This window comes from Diadema antillarum, unplaced genomic scaffold (assembly GCF_040938485.1).
Source record: "Diadema antillarum isolate AM-2024a unplaced genomic scaffold, OU_Dant_1.0 scf00000188, whole genome shotgun sequence".
NCBI lineage: Eukaryota > Metazoa > Echinodermata > Echinoidea > Diadematoida > Diadematidae > Diadema > Diadema antillarum.
The window spans coordinates 1,058,169-1,077,210 of NW_027271077.1; the positions used below are offsets into that span (position 1 = coordinate 1,058,169).

At 40.7% G+C, this 19,042-nt stretch overlaps 1 protein-coding gene across 1 annotated transcript in view; it reads right to left on the reverse strand.

Annotated features, from left to right (window-relative positions):
- Window positions 1–2,923: 2,923 nt before the first annotated feature.
- Window positions 2,924–19,042, reverse strand: part of LOC139723399 (dynein axonemal heavy chain 6-like) — an 86,756-nt gene continuing 70,637 nt past the window's right edge. Inside the window, exons 71-88 of the mRNA XM_071634645.1 lie at window positions 18,730–18,859; window positions 17,976–18,090; window positions 17,424–17,560; window positions 16,599–16,960; window positions 15,889–16,057; window positions 14,807–15,161; window positions 13,790–14,038; window positions 13,104–13,314; window positions 11,393–11,495; window positions 10,146–10,373; window positions 9,361–9,558; window positions 8,620–8,813; window positions 7,545–7,759; window positions 6,641–6,855; window positions 5,586–5,811; window positions 4,272–4,429; window positions 3,796–3,942; window positions 2,924–3,190 (exon numbers count right to left, since the gene is read on the reverse strand). Coding sequence (XP_071490746.1) covers window positions 2,924–3,190; window positions 3,796–3,942; window positions 4,272–4,429; window positions 5,586–5,811; window positions 6,641–6,855; window positions 7,545–7,759; window positions 8,620–8,813; window positions 9,361–9,558; window positions 10,146–10,373; window positions 11,393–11,495; window positions 13,104–13,314; window positions 13,790–14,038; window positions 14,807–15,161; window positions 15,889–16,057; window positions 16,599–16,960; window positions 17,424–17,560; window positions 17,976–18,090; window positions 18,730–18,859 — 3,679 coding nt within the window. The remainder of the gene's footprint in view (window positions 3,191–3,795; window positions 3,943–4,271; window positions 4,430–5,585; window positions 5,812–6,640; window positions 6,856–7,544; window positions 7,760–8,619; window positions 8,814–9,360; window positions 9,559–10,145; window positions 10,374–11,392; window positions 11,496–13,103; window positions 13,315–13,789; window positions 14,039–14,806; window positions 15,162–15,888; window positions 16,058–16,598; window positions 16,961–17,423; window positions 17,561–17,975; window positions 18,091–18,729; window positions 18,860–19,042) is intronic.

Here is a 19,042-nt window from a genome sequence, read left to right on the forward strand (position 1 = left end):
ATTAACATTCAGAATTCCTTTCAGCTTTACATTATTAGAAAAATGTGAAAGGGCATTCATATCATGCAATTACTCTTTTTCCTATTTCATCACTTCAATATTTTCATTATATTTACAGAACAATCAAAATAAACTCTTGTGATTTCAGACTGAATTGGAAGCAATACAGATGAACATGAAAGGACGGATATTGAGCTATTGAGAAGAAAGACTATCAATGAAGTATAGTTTTGTTTTTGTTTTTTATGTATGCCTGTTAATGAAATTTGTATTTTTTATATTGTAAACTGACTGTTTTGAGTGCACCAGGTGGGTTGGGGAGGATGGCCTGAGGGCCTAAGTCATTTAGTTGGCTCTTTCCAGACCTGGGCTACCCAACCTGGTGCCCCCTTACCACTCCAATGTACAATTTTCTGATTTCGAAAAATGTATTTGTGATTGAAAGCCAAATAAAATAATAATAATAATAATAATAAATAGCATGACATTTTTTTAACACATGTTAAACCTACTTGTGATAACCACAACACTAAGTACATTCCCCTCTGAAAATTTTGACCATTACAGTGAATCCTCTCACGCTGTATGGGATAAAGATAATCATTTGTCTTGCGGAGAAATCATAGGTATGACGTACGATGTATCATCTTTAACCTACTGCCATATATTCCCCTCATTAATATTATCATATTTATTGCCATCATTTGATACTTCAGGAAGAAATTTGCTACAGCATTCTGCTTTGAACGAGTTAACAAAACACACCATTGTTGAGCATTCAAATACATTACAAGTTATTCATACAGAAGTGAAATACACATGACTTGTACTAAAAGTAGAATCAAGTACCATATATATATCAAGTACCATATGAACTTGCTTGACATTTCACAAAGCCATACATTTCATAAAGACCTATTTTATTTCAGATCATTTTTTTTTTTTACTATAAGAAATTATCATTCCTAGTTTGAGAATTGTACCCTGCATACTATATTAGCTAAACAATGCCCCGGTAATGGAACTGTGGAGGACGAACATCACTTTGGTGGGAATTGTTGAATGGATGAGACTTGATGACAAAGCACCAAAAGCTGAAAATCAGATCTGATCAATATTCCGACAGGAGCACCAAGCAAAAGCCACAATGAAGAAGTCAGTTATCCATTTTCTAAACAGCAAAAAGATGTACACATCATTGCTGTTCATGCTGGAAGCCTATATACACAATAAAACATGGAACATGGGAACAGTGTCATTACCTCCCCCCCCCCCCCCCCCCTCCCCATATCTTGTCATGGAGATCAATGATGGGCTGCTGACACTGGTATATAACTCATTGGTTCTGATATAACAACTTCCAATATATGTCACACATGGCACATCCAGGTATCAGTAAGCATTGGATGAGTATGAAAGACAAAATGGTGCAAAGTCACTTGTGACTTTCTGTCACTGTGTTGAAAACTAACCTCTTTCTATCTCAGGTTGCAACTCAAGATGCAGTCACATGCTAGTAACCTTCCATATATCACCAATGGCTCTGATAAGATACATGATTCTTATGGCCTTCAGTCACAAGTTTTGACTGCCTATTAAAATGTCACTGACTTCTCACATGAGTGTACAATTATAAACCTTGACCATCTTTACTAGTTTCAACACTTATTCAAACACGTTGCCACAGATTCAATCGCATTCAAATTTTGATGCTCATAAAACTGTCGGCTTCTAGTAAATTTTTTCTCTGAGTGAGAGTGCAAGAGTACACTAGATCATGGACACTTGGATGTAACACAATATGCCGCTATTTTCGCGAATTTCGCGAGCTTCGGGCTGATCGCGAAATTAAAGACACGCGAAAATATTACCCCGTCATACCTTATGTACAAATTGATGACAAAATGCATCCAACGCTGGCTAGACCAGAACGCGCCTGTTACACCGGCCAGTACAGTATGTACACATACTATATTACTAGTACCTACGCTACGGTGCGACCGATTGTGGAAGTGCAGTTTGATGCTAAACATGCATTAAAAATGTGCAATCTCCGTGCTACGTTACCCTACGCGAACGAACACCGGCTCGACGTGGTTGGGTGAGGCCTAGGGATGCATGTAGCCCCACCAGACGCCGTGTGCACAGGTTATGATTCATGTTAGCCCGACCAGACACCGTGCGCTAGCGCGACACTTGTGTAAGAACAACGACATATGGCAGGGCCGTGTATAATAGGATGCATGTAAAACTTTCGCTAGCGCTAGCGCAGCTCTGAAACTTTGTCGTCTATCTATTTTGTTGCAACATTTAGTAGGTAGGCCTACTGAGTACTTGTGAATGCCGTTGTTTCATTTTTAAAATCTTCTACTGTGTCTTTTCTATTTTTACGTTTGGGAAGTCACAATGTAAATGGAAAAACGTTACAAGTACTTTGGCAAGTGTTTGAACGTGTTTCTCGGGCTTGGCAGTAGACCCTACTACTACCTGTACTAGTCTCAATCGCGAATTTAACAACACGAGAAAATGCCACTGATACCGTGATTTGCGAAAATATCTGTACGCGAAAATATTGGCGTATACAGTAACACAATCCTGGAAGATAATGAGAATGGATACTAGAGTCAGATAAACTTCCGTCTCAGAGTATCTGATAGTAATAAACTAAACCAGTACGTCTACATGTAACTGCAAAGGGAGGAAGAGCGACATTTCATCAATCATTCTCATATAGAGAGTCTTTGAATAACATGGACAACTTGAGCACTGCCCACACAGTGCTGCATCAGAGAACTTCATCGTATCCCACGATGCCTTGCAAACAGTGACGTCTCCCTTTAACACCCTCAGCACTACCAGTCTAACACTCTAGTGGCATTGTACATATACACATTGCTAATTGGAGTGAAGGGGTTAACTCAGACTAGTCATCCAGCTGGCACAGGAGTGCCACGCCTCTCCTGATCCAGAAATCAGGTGACTGTTCGGTGGGAAGGTCAATGGAGGTCACAAAGTTCGTGGAGAGTCCCGTAGAGGACAGAGTGCCCGAGCGGGCCGATGTTCGGTACAGCGGGCACTCGTACACCTGGTAGTTCCGACGCCTGCCAACCGAGGAGCTGGCCGATTGGGGCGGGGTTGGGGTGGGTGCGTTGGTAGAGGGCGTGGCAGGGACCATGCCTTCCGGTGGGATCTGATGGGAAAACAAACAATGATTGCACGAATACTGGGATACATATGTACATCACTGGGAATCTTGGTCACAACATGGGTAAGAATTGAAAAGAAAACTTTTGCTGGGTATGAAAAATCAGTGCTCTACAGAGACAGGTAAAATCCTTTTCATCATTCAGAAGCTCTGTTCAAATGCATTATTAATACTACAAGCATTACGGTTTACGTGACTGCTGCTTAGGATTGTATTTTGTATTTGTTCAAATAAGGTTATACAAACATTCTTTACTTCAAAGACAAAACCACTACTCAAGGAAAAAATCACACCTTAGGGGTAAAAATGGGAAAAGAGAAAAGAAATACAACTCTGTGGGTATTTTGAAAAAAAAAAAACATCATCATGGTTACCATCATCACTGTTATCTTCACCACCATCAGTTATCATCATCATCATCATCATCACAGGATAACAGAGTAACGACAATGAAAATGAGAAATGCAGGAGGGAAGAAAATACTACGATGTATGTCTTGGTTGAAGATAAATAACGTGTAGAGAATAGTGATTAGGAGGAGGAAAAAGGTTTCAATGGCATGTCACATTTGGGCTTAGCGCTAAGCGTACCTGGGTGGGGATGAAGTGAACTTCCGGTATGCGGCAGAACCTCTCCTCTGGCCTGGAGTCTTTGATGGTGTGGTTGACGGGGTCAAATCTTGCCCCATCCAGGAACAACCCAAACACCAGAACACCATCCCCTGGAGGGTTGGGGCCCTGAAAAATAATGTTGAGACGTGAGAATCTTGGATGATTGCCCATTGTTTGTGACACTCAACATTGATTGGACCTACAGGTTGTACAACATTTTCAGGATCAGGGCATATGAACTCTGACTGCACTTTTGTTGTTGATTAGCACAGTCACCGACTTGCTTTACTCACAGATTAATGCAGACGTGAATAACTGTGGGACCGGTCGATGGAAAGAGTATTCTTGACTCTCCCTCCCACCCCAAACTCACTATTGTATTACCTTTATTTGCATGGAGGGCAGTGCAAATTTTAAATACAATAATCAATTATTAAACTATGACAGAAGTTGACCTTGAATGCAGCCTCCCGGACGTTGATGTCTTGCTTGATGTTACTAAGGCTCTCCTCCGTGTCGTCGGATGCGGACACGATGCGGAAGTCAAAGGTCAGAGAGTCTACAGACACTCCTTCTCTCCTGGCATGGTTCTGCTGCACAGCGGTCAAGAAGCCTACAGGAGACAAACAAACACCGGCATACGAAGGTTACATATCTACTGACAGGCCTAGATTGAATTGATAAGGGATATCTTCATTACAGACACTCTTGTCGTCAGAGCTCACACATGCGATGTTCTTAAAGGACAAGTTCACCTTCATAAACATAAGGATTGAGAAAATGCAACAATATTAGTAGAACACATCAGTGAAAGTTTGAGGAAAATTGGACAATCGATGCAGAAGTTATGAATTTTTTAAATTTTTGTGTTGGAACCGCTGGATGAGGAGACTACTACAGCTTGTGAGTCATATGCGTACAACAGTATAAAGAAAATGTAAAAGAAAATTCAACATATATTTACTTTTTTCGTATAATAAAAGAGCACTTGACTTGCCTCTTTCTAAAGGCAGGGGGAATAATATTACCCATAACATTTGTCGGTAACAAGTCAGGGGAATGTGTACTTTTTTCAAAAGATGGAATTTTGTGAAATTCTCTTTATGTTTTCCTTATATTGTTGTACGCATGTGACATCTAAGTTATTCATACACTGCAGTAGTCTTCTCATCCAGCGGGTACTGCACAAAAACTTCAAAAATTCATAACTTTTGAACGGATTGTCTGATTTTCCTCAAACTTTCAATGATGTGTTCTACTAATATTGCTACATTCTCTCAATCCTTATGTTTATGAAGGTGAACTTGTCCTTTAATGTCATCACATATCAATATCATTGTGCACGCATGTGTGATTCTCTGAGATTGTGTGTACAGGGATAATGAATAACAAAACACAAACATGGTTTTCAACAAAGTAGAACTATATCTACAGTATCTGGTAAAAAGCCAGTTTGGTCTGTTCATTCACTCGCACACACACATCACCCCACATTTTAGATGCACACACATTTTTTTTTTCATGTTATTTATTTGCTGGTCCTGTGGCAAGAGTGAATTTGATGTTGTATTACATGGACCAGTCACCTTTCACCATAGCATGTGCTGCCAAAGCCATTAACCACTGTGGCAGCTGTGAGCTGTTTGAAACACTAAGTCTCGTTTGATTCTTGTGAGCGTCTGCCAAATCAAAACAAATTCATGCGAAATTCATCTCATCTAGTTGAGCATGAAATTTTACTTGCACAGAAATGTCTACTTTTACAGTACCTTGTGGGAAGAAGAAGCCTGGTAGCCAGAAGCTCCTGGGCTGCTCCCTCTGGTTCTCCAAGTCCTCTGGCTCCTGGGGGGCACCCTGCTGGATCCCCTGACTGGTCTTCTCCCTGCGCTCCTTGGCGGCCTGGATTTGGTCTGACCACTTGGTGAAGAAGTCTACCCTCTGCTGGAGGTCTCGGACCCAGGATCCGAGGGGCTTGCAGGACTCATAGGCTGCTTGCTGTGGATATAATGCAGTGATTATACAAAGACTGTGAATAAAATTTACTGAAAGTTACACGCTGGAACTTTGATTGAGAAGGAAGAGTGAAAGTGTAAAAACTGGAAAGGCACAAGAAAGATGATCATACTAGCACAGGACATGCTTCAGCCAGTGGCAGTTCGTGGTTCATGCCTTTAAAAGACACATGCATAAATAAATGTACGAACAGTGTAAAATAACAACGGAAATTAAATATATTCACATTATAATAAAAATAATGCCTCCAGCGACACTTCGTGGCGGAGGCATTAAAAAAAGAAGAACACGCTACATTGATGAAGAATGCAAACAAAACCTCAAAGATATCTGCCCCAATCCACCCCATGGCCATAAACACTATAAACACTATACACCATAGCAAACACTGAGTCTTCAAATATCTGCACAAATTCTTAATCATAAGACATATTTCATGAATAGTGAGTTTACTCTCTCTAAAAGATTATACCCATACTGTTTACTTGACATGAAATTTCTTCATTTGTGTTTTGAGTTTGGCAATATACTTTTTGGCAATGCATTTATTTTATGAGCAAGTTACCATGAGACCAACAGCTCTAAGTCCCCTCTAAAGGACAAGGCGGTCAGGATAAAAAGCTTTGCCTGAGGGCACAACCACTGCTGCCAGGAGACTGGAACCAAGGACCTTGTGACTAGGAGTCTATGGTTTTATCCACTGAGCCCCAACGGTTTCTAATTGAACCTAGGCGGGGGTATGAGAGATTATTGAGACTGTTTGAAGTGATTATAGGAGACATGAGGTGAGGGTCTGCCTTTGACGTCTCACCTGCCAGGTTCTGGGGACCTTCTGACTGAGGAGGGCCTTGAACATCTCCTCAAGCTGGTCAGACATGACCACCTCTCCCTTGATGGCCAGAGCCAGGGAGGTCAGAGAGGAGTGGATGACCCCGAGTAGCCGGTTGAAGCGGTCAATCTCCTGACGTAGGATGGTCAGCAGGGCAGATGGGGTTTCTGGCTCGGCAACTTTCACCTCTGCAACAACTGTGAAAGAAAAAAAAATGCATCATATTTGTAAATGTTGTTACTCTATGTCCACCAGAAGTTTCACAGAAAGACACCAGCACTTTCACCATTGTCATGACTAATATGCATGCATGCACAAAATCGTGGCCAATGGCAGTAAATAGACAATACAAGTATCTGAGTATATTTCCAACACTAAAATAACTATGTTAAATGATTCAAACACACCATAGTAGCAGAATTAATGTGAAGGAACATAAAAAACTATTTTTCATCAATGTCACTTTATCAAAGTAATCTCTGTACACTCTATATTTGGCATCTGCACACCAATGATTTATAAAATACTGAAATCACAGTCCATGGCTCATCTGTACCCCTGACAATATGAGACCTTCTGTTATAATGAAGAAAGTAGAAATGAAAATCCATGTATATACACAACTTACAACCAAAAAAAAAAGCCAAAACAGCTTTTGATCAGTGAATGGCAGACACCTACACTTTGTAATAAGCATTCACAGAACCTTAGAGTAATATCCACTATGCATGTTTTTAACCTGTTGAAGACGAGTCCTGGATACAGAGTATATTCGGGCAGGTGTCTGTGGGAAATGCATGTTTTGTAGCAAAAAAAAAAGCCCTCCTCAACAGGTTAACATACATGGATCATCTTGGCACATATACATATGTCATGAGATGCTAACCTTTCTGCTCCTGCTTCTTGCCAGCAAAGCCACCACCCATGTTGAAGCTCATCCCAGGGAACATGCCCCCGCCTCCCTGCTCCTGCTTGGCTCCGTGCCGAGACTTGCCCCTCTCCTTGTTGGTATCCTCCTCCTCCCCCTGGATACTCTCTGGAAGCTGGTGCTGGATGTCCTGGGCCAGCTCTAGGACTACCTCATCGTTGGTCTTACCAGTCCTGATCCACAGAAGATTCGAGCAACATAACATCACTAGTCTTACACAATGCCCTTAAGGTATTATTTACCATTTGCAGATGAAACAAAAACCTAGCTCTAGTGCTTCAAAATAGTTCTAAATTGTGAGTTAGGAATAGAAACAAGCAATGTAAAAAAGTTTAAGCATTATAATCAATGTAAGTGTTGCTAACTATGCAAAACAGAATGTGAACAACGGTTAGAATAATATTGTTTCTAGACTGAACTGTCTACAGTTATGCTTCAGCAAGAAAAATAGTGATATCTCCCTATATCTTGGGCTTCATTGCAAAAATTTTATAAGGTAGGATGTTTTGTTATACAACTGACCTATACATAAGCATCAAATGTGATAACTCAAACATTTTTTAAATCACTGCTCCCACTGGTAAACAATACCTTTAAAACAGTACAAAAATTCCTCCCCATTCAGCAAAAACAGCACAGATTCACGTAATGGCTTGAAGTATACTCTCTGACCAGGGGATAACTTGTGAAGTGGTTCACGATTGACTGACTAGGGCCCTACTTTCTTCTGGAGTTAGCCACCAGTTGCATTTAGAATAACCACACCCAGGCAAGAGAGAGAATCTAATAAAGTTCCTGAAGACAATTGCAGCTGTATGAATCAATCCCATCCTTATTTGTGTGTTAGGCACCTGCTGAAGTTTTTTCACTAATGCACAAACCACAGTGCTAAAACTAATGACAGTGACAATCAACATCCTGCACACAAATGTAACAAAGCCCCTTTCACTAATGCAGATGTTTTCTTAGACTTCATTCAGAATTAAAAAGTTAAACGTGGACAATAAAACCCGAATACACCTTCAAAACTCACCCCATGATCTGCATGCCAACTCTAGGCTGGACCGTAAGCAGCGTGTCCACAAGCTTCTGAGCCTCACTCTCCCTGTAAGCCTTCTCTGCATTGGGGTGCATCCCAAACACCTCTGGTCGGTCAGTGTCCGGGAGGCCCTTGATGTAAGTCTGGCAGGATGACAGGGAGAATCCCTTGGGCAGAGGGTGGTACACCTATGCACATCAAGGACAAAAATGGGAGAAAGTTAATGGACGCATACAGTGTTATCACATCTTGATTCATGCAGGAAATTATAAATCATACTTGCAACCTTAACTAATAATCCAAATGGAGGAGATAATGCTGGTGAATATGCAAGGATTCAAAAGCTGATATGAAAATCTCCATACTTTGTCATCTCTATCTTAAGAACCAGATACATGACTGAGACAAATTAATTTCAATGCATTTTACCTCCACTTTATGCTGACATAATGCAATTCAGTGACTGATGAAACTGCAATAATGCTTCATTATGACAAAGCATTCTCAGCATATGATGTTGACCACATTGTGCACCGAGCTGATAGAGCATTAGATGTGCTGCAATAGATTTTCGGCTTCTTTTTTGTTGCCGTCTTTTAAAAGGAGGACAGGTGGCCCTTTAAAGCACTCAATCACCACTCCAGTGTTCTGGCTATCTCTATTGAATCTAGGCATTATACAATGTACATGTGCTAACAGCAACAGAATATTTAGAATATGCTTAGTCTCACATACCTTATCTGGTGAGTAGCTGTACTCTGGCAAGAGAGCATCAGGGCAGTAGAAAGTCTGGAGGATGCTGAGAAGACATCGTCGATCCCAGGAGTCAGTGACACGCCCACCGTAGACCACCTGACCAGTCAGGTACCTCAGGGCCTCCCAGGGCGTGTCCTCATGCACCACAAGCAGCATCTTGAGCAGCTGGATGGAGACCTGGTACACAAGAAGGGAGAGAGGAGGACAAGTTGTGTTACTATGAAAGGAATGTTTAATAGTGAGGATCCATTTACCGGCTTTACATGTGCAAATAAGAGAATTTCCACAAAATGTCATTTTTCCTGAAAAGTACACATTCCTTTGACTTGTAACTGACATATGTTATTAAGGCTAATATTGTTTCCCCTGCCTTCTGAATGATGTAAGGTATAATGCTCTGTAATTATGCTAAAAAAATGAAAATGTGTTGAATTCTCTTCATATCATTTTTGAATTGTTGTCCAACTGCAATTTTGTGAATTGCAGTCTTCTCATCCAGCAATGGTGGAATCGAAACTTCAATACATGAATAATTTTTGAACAGATTTTCCACTTTCCTCAAACTTCACCGATGTGTTCAACTATAGTAGTACTCATGCATTCACTCATTCCAATATATGTACATATATTTGGGTATAATTCCCCTATAACCCTATGAATATCACTTCTCTTGCTGCAGTGAACATGGCAATGAATACATTTACAGATAAGGAGGAAATAGTTGGAAAGCAGTGCATGGGTGACAGTTTTGTCCAGTGCCTCACCTCCAAGTCCGAGGCATTGAACTCGTAAGGAATGTTCCACCCGAGGGCGCCATACTTCTTCCTCTCGTTAATGACGGAGTTAAAGAAGCAGAGGCCGAAAACGAGACTCCTCCAGTGTTCTCCCGGTCCCGAGTCCTCCCACGTCTCCTCGGTGATGGCTCCTGCTCCGCCTCCTCCAAAGGATCTCAGGAGATTGGCCTTGAGACCCTGGGGAGACTCCACAGTCATCTGGGGGGTAAGAGAGACACGCGGACAGAAATCACGGTCAATTAGTACCTCTACCAAGGAAGGAGGTTAAGTGATCATTGGCAATGGTTTGTCTGTTTGCAAAATAACTCAAAAAGTTGTGAACGGTTTTGAATGAAACTTGCAGGAAAAGTCGATAATGACATAAGGAACTGATGATTGAATTTTGGTACTTATCTGGAAATTGTTATGGATTTTTGAAGGATTGTTTATCTTTGGGCATATAAGGTCAATGAACTTGAGAGTTCAAGTTGCACACATTTGAAGTTTGCATACGCACTCTAAAGCGCGTGCTCTGCTCGGGAGAGGTGCGTAGCTGGACTCTGATTATATAAACAGAAGGCTTTTTTGTATATTGGGAAATTAACTGATTTTCAGCATACACGTACACATATAATGGGTGGAAATGAGCTCCTTGGCGGAGGTCTGTGCTCTACGCGTGCTTTTCTCATGATTGTTTTTGTGGAGGTATGTAGTACAATGGTTTTACCTTCACCAAATCAATCTGAGATCAGGCATTCACAGAATAGTGGACAACACATTTATATCTTTTAGACGGTTGTCATTGTTCTTTAATTTGTAGATTCACTTTCATGCTTTCCCATTCTATCAGATTCAAAGCATGCATGAGATGACTGACTGAAACATAGTATGAGTCCTTTTGTGTAATATTTTTCCATCTGCATGTGAATCATATAACAATTTATCGGGTTAGCAACAGCATTCTGGGGCAGAAAGCAATGGTGAACTCTTTAATCAGTGCGCTTACGAGCTACATGTACACAGTTGGAGCAACAAATAAACATTTTAGCTAAATCACATCCATATCACACTCTTTTTACAGACAGGTTTTTCTTTTTTTTGGGGGGGGGAAGACAAAGTCGTTCAACATTGGCACGGTTCAGGCCGCAAATCGATCAAAAATATTTTATCAGGATGAATCACACAAATTGTTAACAAACAAAGTAGCAAGTGAGTGCATAGTCCTGGCACCCACTGACCTTTAGCCCTGTCTGCAGGATGGACGTTGGGAAGGATGGGTCGGGTTTGGAGCTTAGCCAGAGGCGGAACTGAGGATCAATCTCAGTGTGAGGCTTGCTAAATCTGGGAAAAATCAAACAAAAAATCTATTAATTGAATTGAATTGAATTGAATTGAATTGAATTGAATTAAAAAGGTGTTTTATTGATCAATATCCATCGCAGCCTGGAGGCTGAATTACAGACATTGTTAACAAATGACCATGAATACATTAAAAATACACACAAGATACAGCGTAGTAATGAAAAAAAAAAATGCATAGAACAACAAAAAATCAATCCAATTCATCTTAACCACTGCACAATGAGATCAACCTATAATACAAAACAAAAACAAATATTAGAATTACAATATCTAATATCACTATTCTCAATAATTATCACAAATAAATTGAGTTTATGTAAATTGTATATGCCGGTCATTAATGACAAGAGTTTTGGAGGATTAAACATGAAGACGATATGAATCAGGAATTTTAGTACCTGCTAAATCGAAACCACAAGTTTGTCATGGCAATGATGCATTTTTGTGTCTGATTGAGAGCAATGCTGCATTAAAACTTGCTATAGATCATATAAACATGGAAAAAGTCTTAAATTACCTTTCTTTAAATTTCCTGATAGCCATTGTGCGATTTTATTATTGCTCTTGTTTGTCGTTTTGACTTACAATTAATCACAACATTGTGCATGGAAACCATCAAAACAATCGAAACCACAAGTTTGTCTTGGCGATTATGCACATTTGTGTCTGATTTAGGGCAATGCTGCATAAAAACTGCCTATAGATCACAAAAACATGGAAAAAGTCTTAAATTACATTTTTTTTTGAAATTTCCTGATAGCCATTGTGCGATTTTATTGTTTTGTTTGTCATTTTGACTTACAATTAATCACAACATTATTGTGCATTGAAACTATCAAAACAATCGAAACCACAAGTTTGTCTTGGCGATTACGCACATTTGTGTCTGATTTAGGGCAATGCTGCATAAAAACTGCCTATAGATCACAAAAACATGGAAAAAGTCTTAAATTACATTTTTTTTTTAAATTTCCTGATAGCCATTGAGCGATTTTAATGCTTTTGTTTGTCGTTTTGGACTTACAATTAATCACAATATTGTGCATAATGAGGCTAATGAGACTAAAAGAAAAAGAAAAGAAACTAAAAAATACTTAAGGAGTATAGGCATGATTTCATTCGCTTTATCTATAACAATACATAACATTTCAGACACTTACAGATACACATACCAGGGGCGGATCCAGGAATTCTGTAAAGAATTTTACACAATTAAAGGGGGGAGGGACACGCACCCCTCCCCCATTTTTCTCTTTATTTCTTTTGTTTTAACAAAAAAATAAAGGGGGGTGCATGCCCAGTGTGCTCCTCCTGGATCCGCCACTGCATACACTTGCATCAATTGTCACTGTTGCCTCACATTAAACCAGTCTTATCCTTACAACATCACATGATTTCAGACTGGATAACCAAGGCTTCATATTGTTACTTCCAAACTGTGTTTTTCAGGACTTGATCAGCCATACCAATTTCATCCGTCCTAATCAAGAGCTGGTTTGGAAGACACACCCACCAGCCTGTTTAAGATCGACTTCTCCGGCGATGTTTAGGACAAGAGGTCTGCAGCCACCGAGAGGTGGTACTCACCCTTCCACGATGGCTTGAAGGCGGGGCATGAAGGAGGCTGCCAGGTGGCAGTTCTGGAGGAAGATCCAGCGCCCTTTCAGGATCTGTGCCTTGGAGATGAGCTCCTCCGCCTTGGGTCCTTGGCCCCGCCCCAAGGAGATGAGGTCCACATGGAGGGTGCTTCCCCTCATTTCTCTGGCAAACCGCATCAACTGGGCAGTTGGGTCAACTCCTGCAAGAGCAAATTAAACGTATACAGTCCAAACAATTGACCATATGCAAATGTACGATGTATGTACTGGCATCTTGCTCCCTTTCGTATTTAGTTGTATTTAGATACATCAAGTCATGATAAAGCTTTGGTTAGGTAATACAACAAATGTTTAGTAAATAGCTAAACTGAGAAAATAATACCTGAAACTGCATGGTGGGGTTGCAAACATACCAACCACTTTTTTTCTTTTTGGTTCATGCCAATAATGATACCAGCCCCTTGGCCAAAAAGTGACATGAGAGTGGTATTCATGACACATATCACATATTCATACTGCACTGCACTTTCTGCTGCTAATTTGATACCTGATGTTTCTATTGTTGTTGCTTTCCCAACAGATTACTAAAGCCTCTCTTCTTTTATAACAACAATGAAATCATGCTTTGACCTCTCCTATGATAATGATATCAATTGTTTGACCTCTACCACTGACCTGGTGAGAGGATAAAGATGAGGGGATTGACCGCTGTGGATCCCTCAAAGATCTCCTTGAGATCGAAGCCACCGCTGGAGAGGAATCTCTCCCCCATGAGCTCGTCGACAAAGGCCCTGACGGAGGAGACCAGGCTGTCCGGTCTCAGCACCTTGATGAGGAGGAGCCTCTCAAACGGCTTGAGGATCTCCCAGCTGAATGGGGTCCCTGTGGAGGGGGAGGCACCGGAGGAGGAGGATGGAGAAGCACCTGAGGGGGGAGCCAGGGAAGGATGGAGTTAATCACACTGACCAGTTGCTTGTCTATGCATTGATGGTATTATATGGTTTTTACAGGGCATCTGAAAGTTTGTGTGTCCCTTTTCCAATCCTGAAAATTAGATTCCTTTCATAAGCTGGTATATTGTAGAGGTACATGTGCAGGCAATTCCATATTTTCATTCTTACCATATTATACCATTACCATTATTACCATAAGACTTTATACACGATGGGGTCATACGACCTTCAAGCTTACAAAGCAAAAGATGACCTGGTAAAATGACCTGCAAATAAACCACATTTTATCTTCGAGTTGGCTGATCACATGGCTGATCACATGATTCTATTCATTCTCTTTGAATTCTTCAGGACATTTGAAAAGTAAAGAAAGCTAACGAGTGTATGGTGGCAAACAAAGAATTTACAGCAGGAAGCACTTGTTTGTCTAATCACATATTCATATATCTACATGTACCTATCAATCAGACAATCAGTATGTCTGTCTATATACCTACATGTATCTATCTATTTATCTATCTATCTATCTATCTATCTATCTATCTATCTATCTATCTATCTATCTTTCTATCTATCTGTGGGTCTACACATTTATCTATCTAGCAGTGAGAAAATAATAACATGAAAATCATGATCATACATTTTTGAGTTTGAATACTGAATATATGCAAGTTTTTACGCTATCATAGACAACAACGATATCCCTAACCCTGAAAACGATGAGAACTAAAAAATCTACCTTTCTCTGAAGATTGTTTGGGGAAAGGCTGGCACATGAGTTTATATGGGTCCTCCGTCTTAGCCATGGCTGTCCACTGGTCCTGACAATTGAGGATGTACATGCAGATGCCTTGGTAGGGCTCCAGGTTAGATGACAGGTACTGGCACTGCTTCCAAGCCTTCTCCGGTATCCACTTGGGAGGGGTGGAGGTGACACGCCCTGTGGGACCGTTCCTGCTGCCGATGGAGGAGGTGGAGGAACCTGGCCGAGAGGTCTTGGCACTTCCTGCTCGGTTCTCCAGCTCCAGGCGCTGGAGTGGGGTCAGGCCGTCGTGTTTCTCGAGAATTAGGGGGTCAGCTGTCTCGGCTAGGACCTACAATGTACAAATGGAACCAAGAACCATTTTGAAGTAGCCCACAATTTTACATCTTTTTCCACTTTGTTATTTTCCCCCAAAGAAAATGTTATGATTTAATGACATGCACTCCCAAATCATAAGAGTAGAAGTATAAAGAAATTATGACAACTGTTCAAAAGAAATAGACTGGATGATTATAGCAGCTATGTACCAATAAATTATACATTTTTCCAAATGGTGGCCTTGATATATGGAGAGTAAACAAGTGCCACTTGACAAGAGATACACAAAATTACGTCTGAATGAAACTAAGTCAAGACACATACACTAAGGCAATAACAACACACAAGTCAGAGTAATGGATGACCCTTTACAGAGACACATGGTATCAACAGGCTGGTATAATGGCATACTGCAAGGAGCAACAAACTAAGTTACTGAATGAAGGAATAATGTTTTTATTTTCAGCAAACAAACATTACAAAGAAATGAAATATGAATCAGATGTAGACAAACATTCACTTGCAAATGTTCATGCCTTACAAAGATAGAAATTCTACTAAAACTGAGAAATGAATAAGAAAGGGAAACACGTGAGGAAATCAGACAAAAAGTCGCTACTTGTATTGTTGGCTGACACCAGAAGGACATCAACACTGCACAAACTCTGTGGAGTTTGTGCCCAACTGGTCCTCAGCGAAAAGTTATTTTAAGACTGTAGCAGAAATACGTTGAGGATTACCTGTCCCTGGAGAAAGATCTGCCACTCTGTGTGTGAGATGCGGCCCATGTTGCCCCCGACCTCATCCAGCTCATTGCTCTGGATCCGGCCATTGGAGAGCATGATGCTACTACACAGCATGAAGGAGAAGACCAGCTGGTGGTGGTTAAACAGGGCCACGGATACCACTCTGGGAGGGAGAGGCAGATGGCATCACAACATCCATCATCTTCCAACATCATTTACAAACAAGTCAGGCCTACCACATTAAACTTATTATATCCTTCGCATGTGTGATAATTGATTAGTGTGTATGAGATAAAATATCTTTTCACAAAACTTGCTTTACACAATAAGCTTTACTGTAAGAAAAAGATGACTTATAAGGAGTTGGCAGTGTCCACTGTGGCAACTTTCCAATGTACATGAAGACTTTCAAGTCCAATGACAGTCAACATATGAAAACAAATTCAATCTGCATTCACTGAATTCCCAACAAATAAGAAATCATGTGATTCGTGAACAATAAAAGGGCTGCTAGGGTAAACATTTTTGTATTTATGTACCACATGATGAACACTATATTTCCCTGTTATAAAAATGACATTATTGCTCAAATCTGAGACTGCAGAATATACAATTAAGACTGACTGACAGACAGTCACAAAAAGTGGGATTATCTATGACATTAGGAGAAACTAGATATGAAGCTCTTTGGGAGGAGATCTCACTTGTAGATGGTTTCTGTCAAATTCTGCACCATATTTTGCAGATGCTTCAGGAGGTCTTTGCCCTGGAGGGCCGGTCTGGAGCTCCCCCTGGACTCCAGGGGAGAGTCACGCCCACTGGCTGACGACTTGAGCAGGTCCGGGCTGTTCCGGGCACTGGAGGGGCGCAGCCGGCCACTCAGGGGCCTCCCGCTGGACGCTGACCCTGACCTCTGGCTAGCAATGCTGGACAGGCCGTCACGGGATGAGTCTCGGATGCACTTGCCAAAGAGCATCTGGAACCAGGGAAGGGAGAACTGGTACATGACGTCGATGGAGGCCAGGTCGGCTAGGACGAAATACAGGACTGCTCCACGGGTGGCAACCTGGAGGCATGGAAAGAGGCAAGGTGGTTTAATTTTATTCAAATTACATTTTATGCACTCTCCAACATTCTACAACATAATGCTATTCAGTACTGGATTATGGTGTCATGAATTTTTTCTCACAAGACAGGCTGACACACAGACTGATTATCCAAACAGCCATGGGCCCTGCATGCTTAACAAATATCACACACCAGAAAAGAAAAAAAAAACAACAATAGTGATTTGAAAGGCACTTATGGTAACTTGGCTGTAAAATTTAAACTTCACTTCATAGTATAGCAGCTAAAAAAAAAAGAAAACACACACACACACACAACTAAAATACATGCAAAAAATACATACATGCTCTTCGAATTTGGCAATATACCAAGAGGGGCAAAGATATACAAATATTTTCTGTTGAAGAGAGTAAGAAAGCAGTCAAAGTTTGATACATCCATGGTGTATGGAATCTACTCACTGGTAGGTACTTCTTGCGGGCAAGTTCAATCTTCTCCTGAGTGACCTCAGATTCGCCAACCCTCTTCTGAATCTCCTCCGACATCCTCTTACTCTTCTCCAGGGTATCAACCAAGTCCTGGTCATCCAGGATGTGACCTATGACATGTCCAGAAACACACAGGATACACAATAGTAGCAATTCTAGATATTCTAATGTCCAACAACTAGGACACATAAAGGGCATTACATTAGATGATTGTGGTAATTTATTTCAAAGCATTTGTCGCCAATGTGCAGTTTTTCTTACATTTTACCAATGTTCTCAATTCTTAATCCTTAATTCTACCTTTCCTTAACATGCTGCACTACAACACCCATGATAAAGTAGACAAGAAAAATATGCTCTTTCATGATATTTTCAAAGTACCCATTTTGGATTCCATGGCACCTCCTACATTTATGTAACCTGTTCGACCTGTACAAATAGTGTACAAAAAAAGCATATCATGATTATATCACAGTTGTGTTGATATCCAACCAAACTTGACGTTTGATGTGAAGAAACTATTACCCTCTGATTTCTGGAGGAGACTGAGAGATTTATCCTCCAGGTCTCTCAGGGCCGTCAGGTCTCTAGCGATACTCTCCAAGAGCTCTCCTCTCTGCTTCTCCAGGATGGGTTGCTCCTGTCAATCCAATAAAAGATTAATGGGAGGAAAGTGGTTCATCCTCATCATCTTAATCATCATCTTGAATGCTATCTAACAAGTTACAAGTCTCACCACACTAAAAGCGAGTCACCAAAATTGTACTACAAAGGCAAGCTTTTCACACATGTTCTTCTAGAGGTACGTACTAGGTGAAGGGCCGCCGCAAGAATGTTTTTTATTTGTTATATAATTGTTAAACTGAGCAAGCAAAACTTCATCATATTGATGACAAAGTTAGGAGAGGAAATATATGGTAAACTGATTTCTACATCAACATTACATGTTTCACCTTGATCGCTACCTCATGATATTAATCTTCACTGACAGAGTGCTAGAAAAAAAAAAAGCTACGTGCCTCTACTTCATCTTCAATATACTTTCTTCCTTTTCTTAAAAGCAGTGTTCAGTCATCTTGGATGCATCCTACTTTTCACAAGCAACTGAAAATCATAGATAACATCACACTCTCTATGCTTCACAAATAATTTTAGGACCTGTTCTATCCCACTTCTCAGCACGCTAATGAGACAAGATATATTGCATCAGAAATGAGTTGATACTACAACAGTCCATCTAATTTCCATATCACACCCCAAACGATTTTCAAGGACGTACTTGATGAACCACTGTTGACAGAAGCTGATCCTGCAGACCCTCAAAAGTGACAGTGAAGTTGATGAGGGTGACCCTAATGCAGACGGCTGGTAGAAAGTGAGGGTTGGCCATGCGTGTCGTCATGTACAGCCTGACAGATGGAAGAATGCATGAAAAACAAATCATCAGCAAACATGGTAATGACTACAATGAAAATAGGAGGGGGCTCTGAATGTCCTGATGACAACATAAGTGAAAGATTCCTGGTAAAGTATTTACTATTTCATGCCCTACAGTACTCTTCTGTTGACTTTGCTTCTCCACAGCTTCAAGG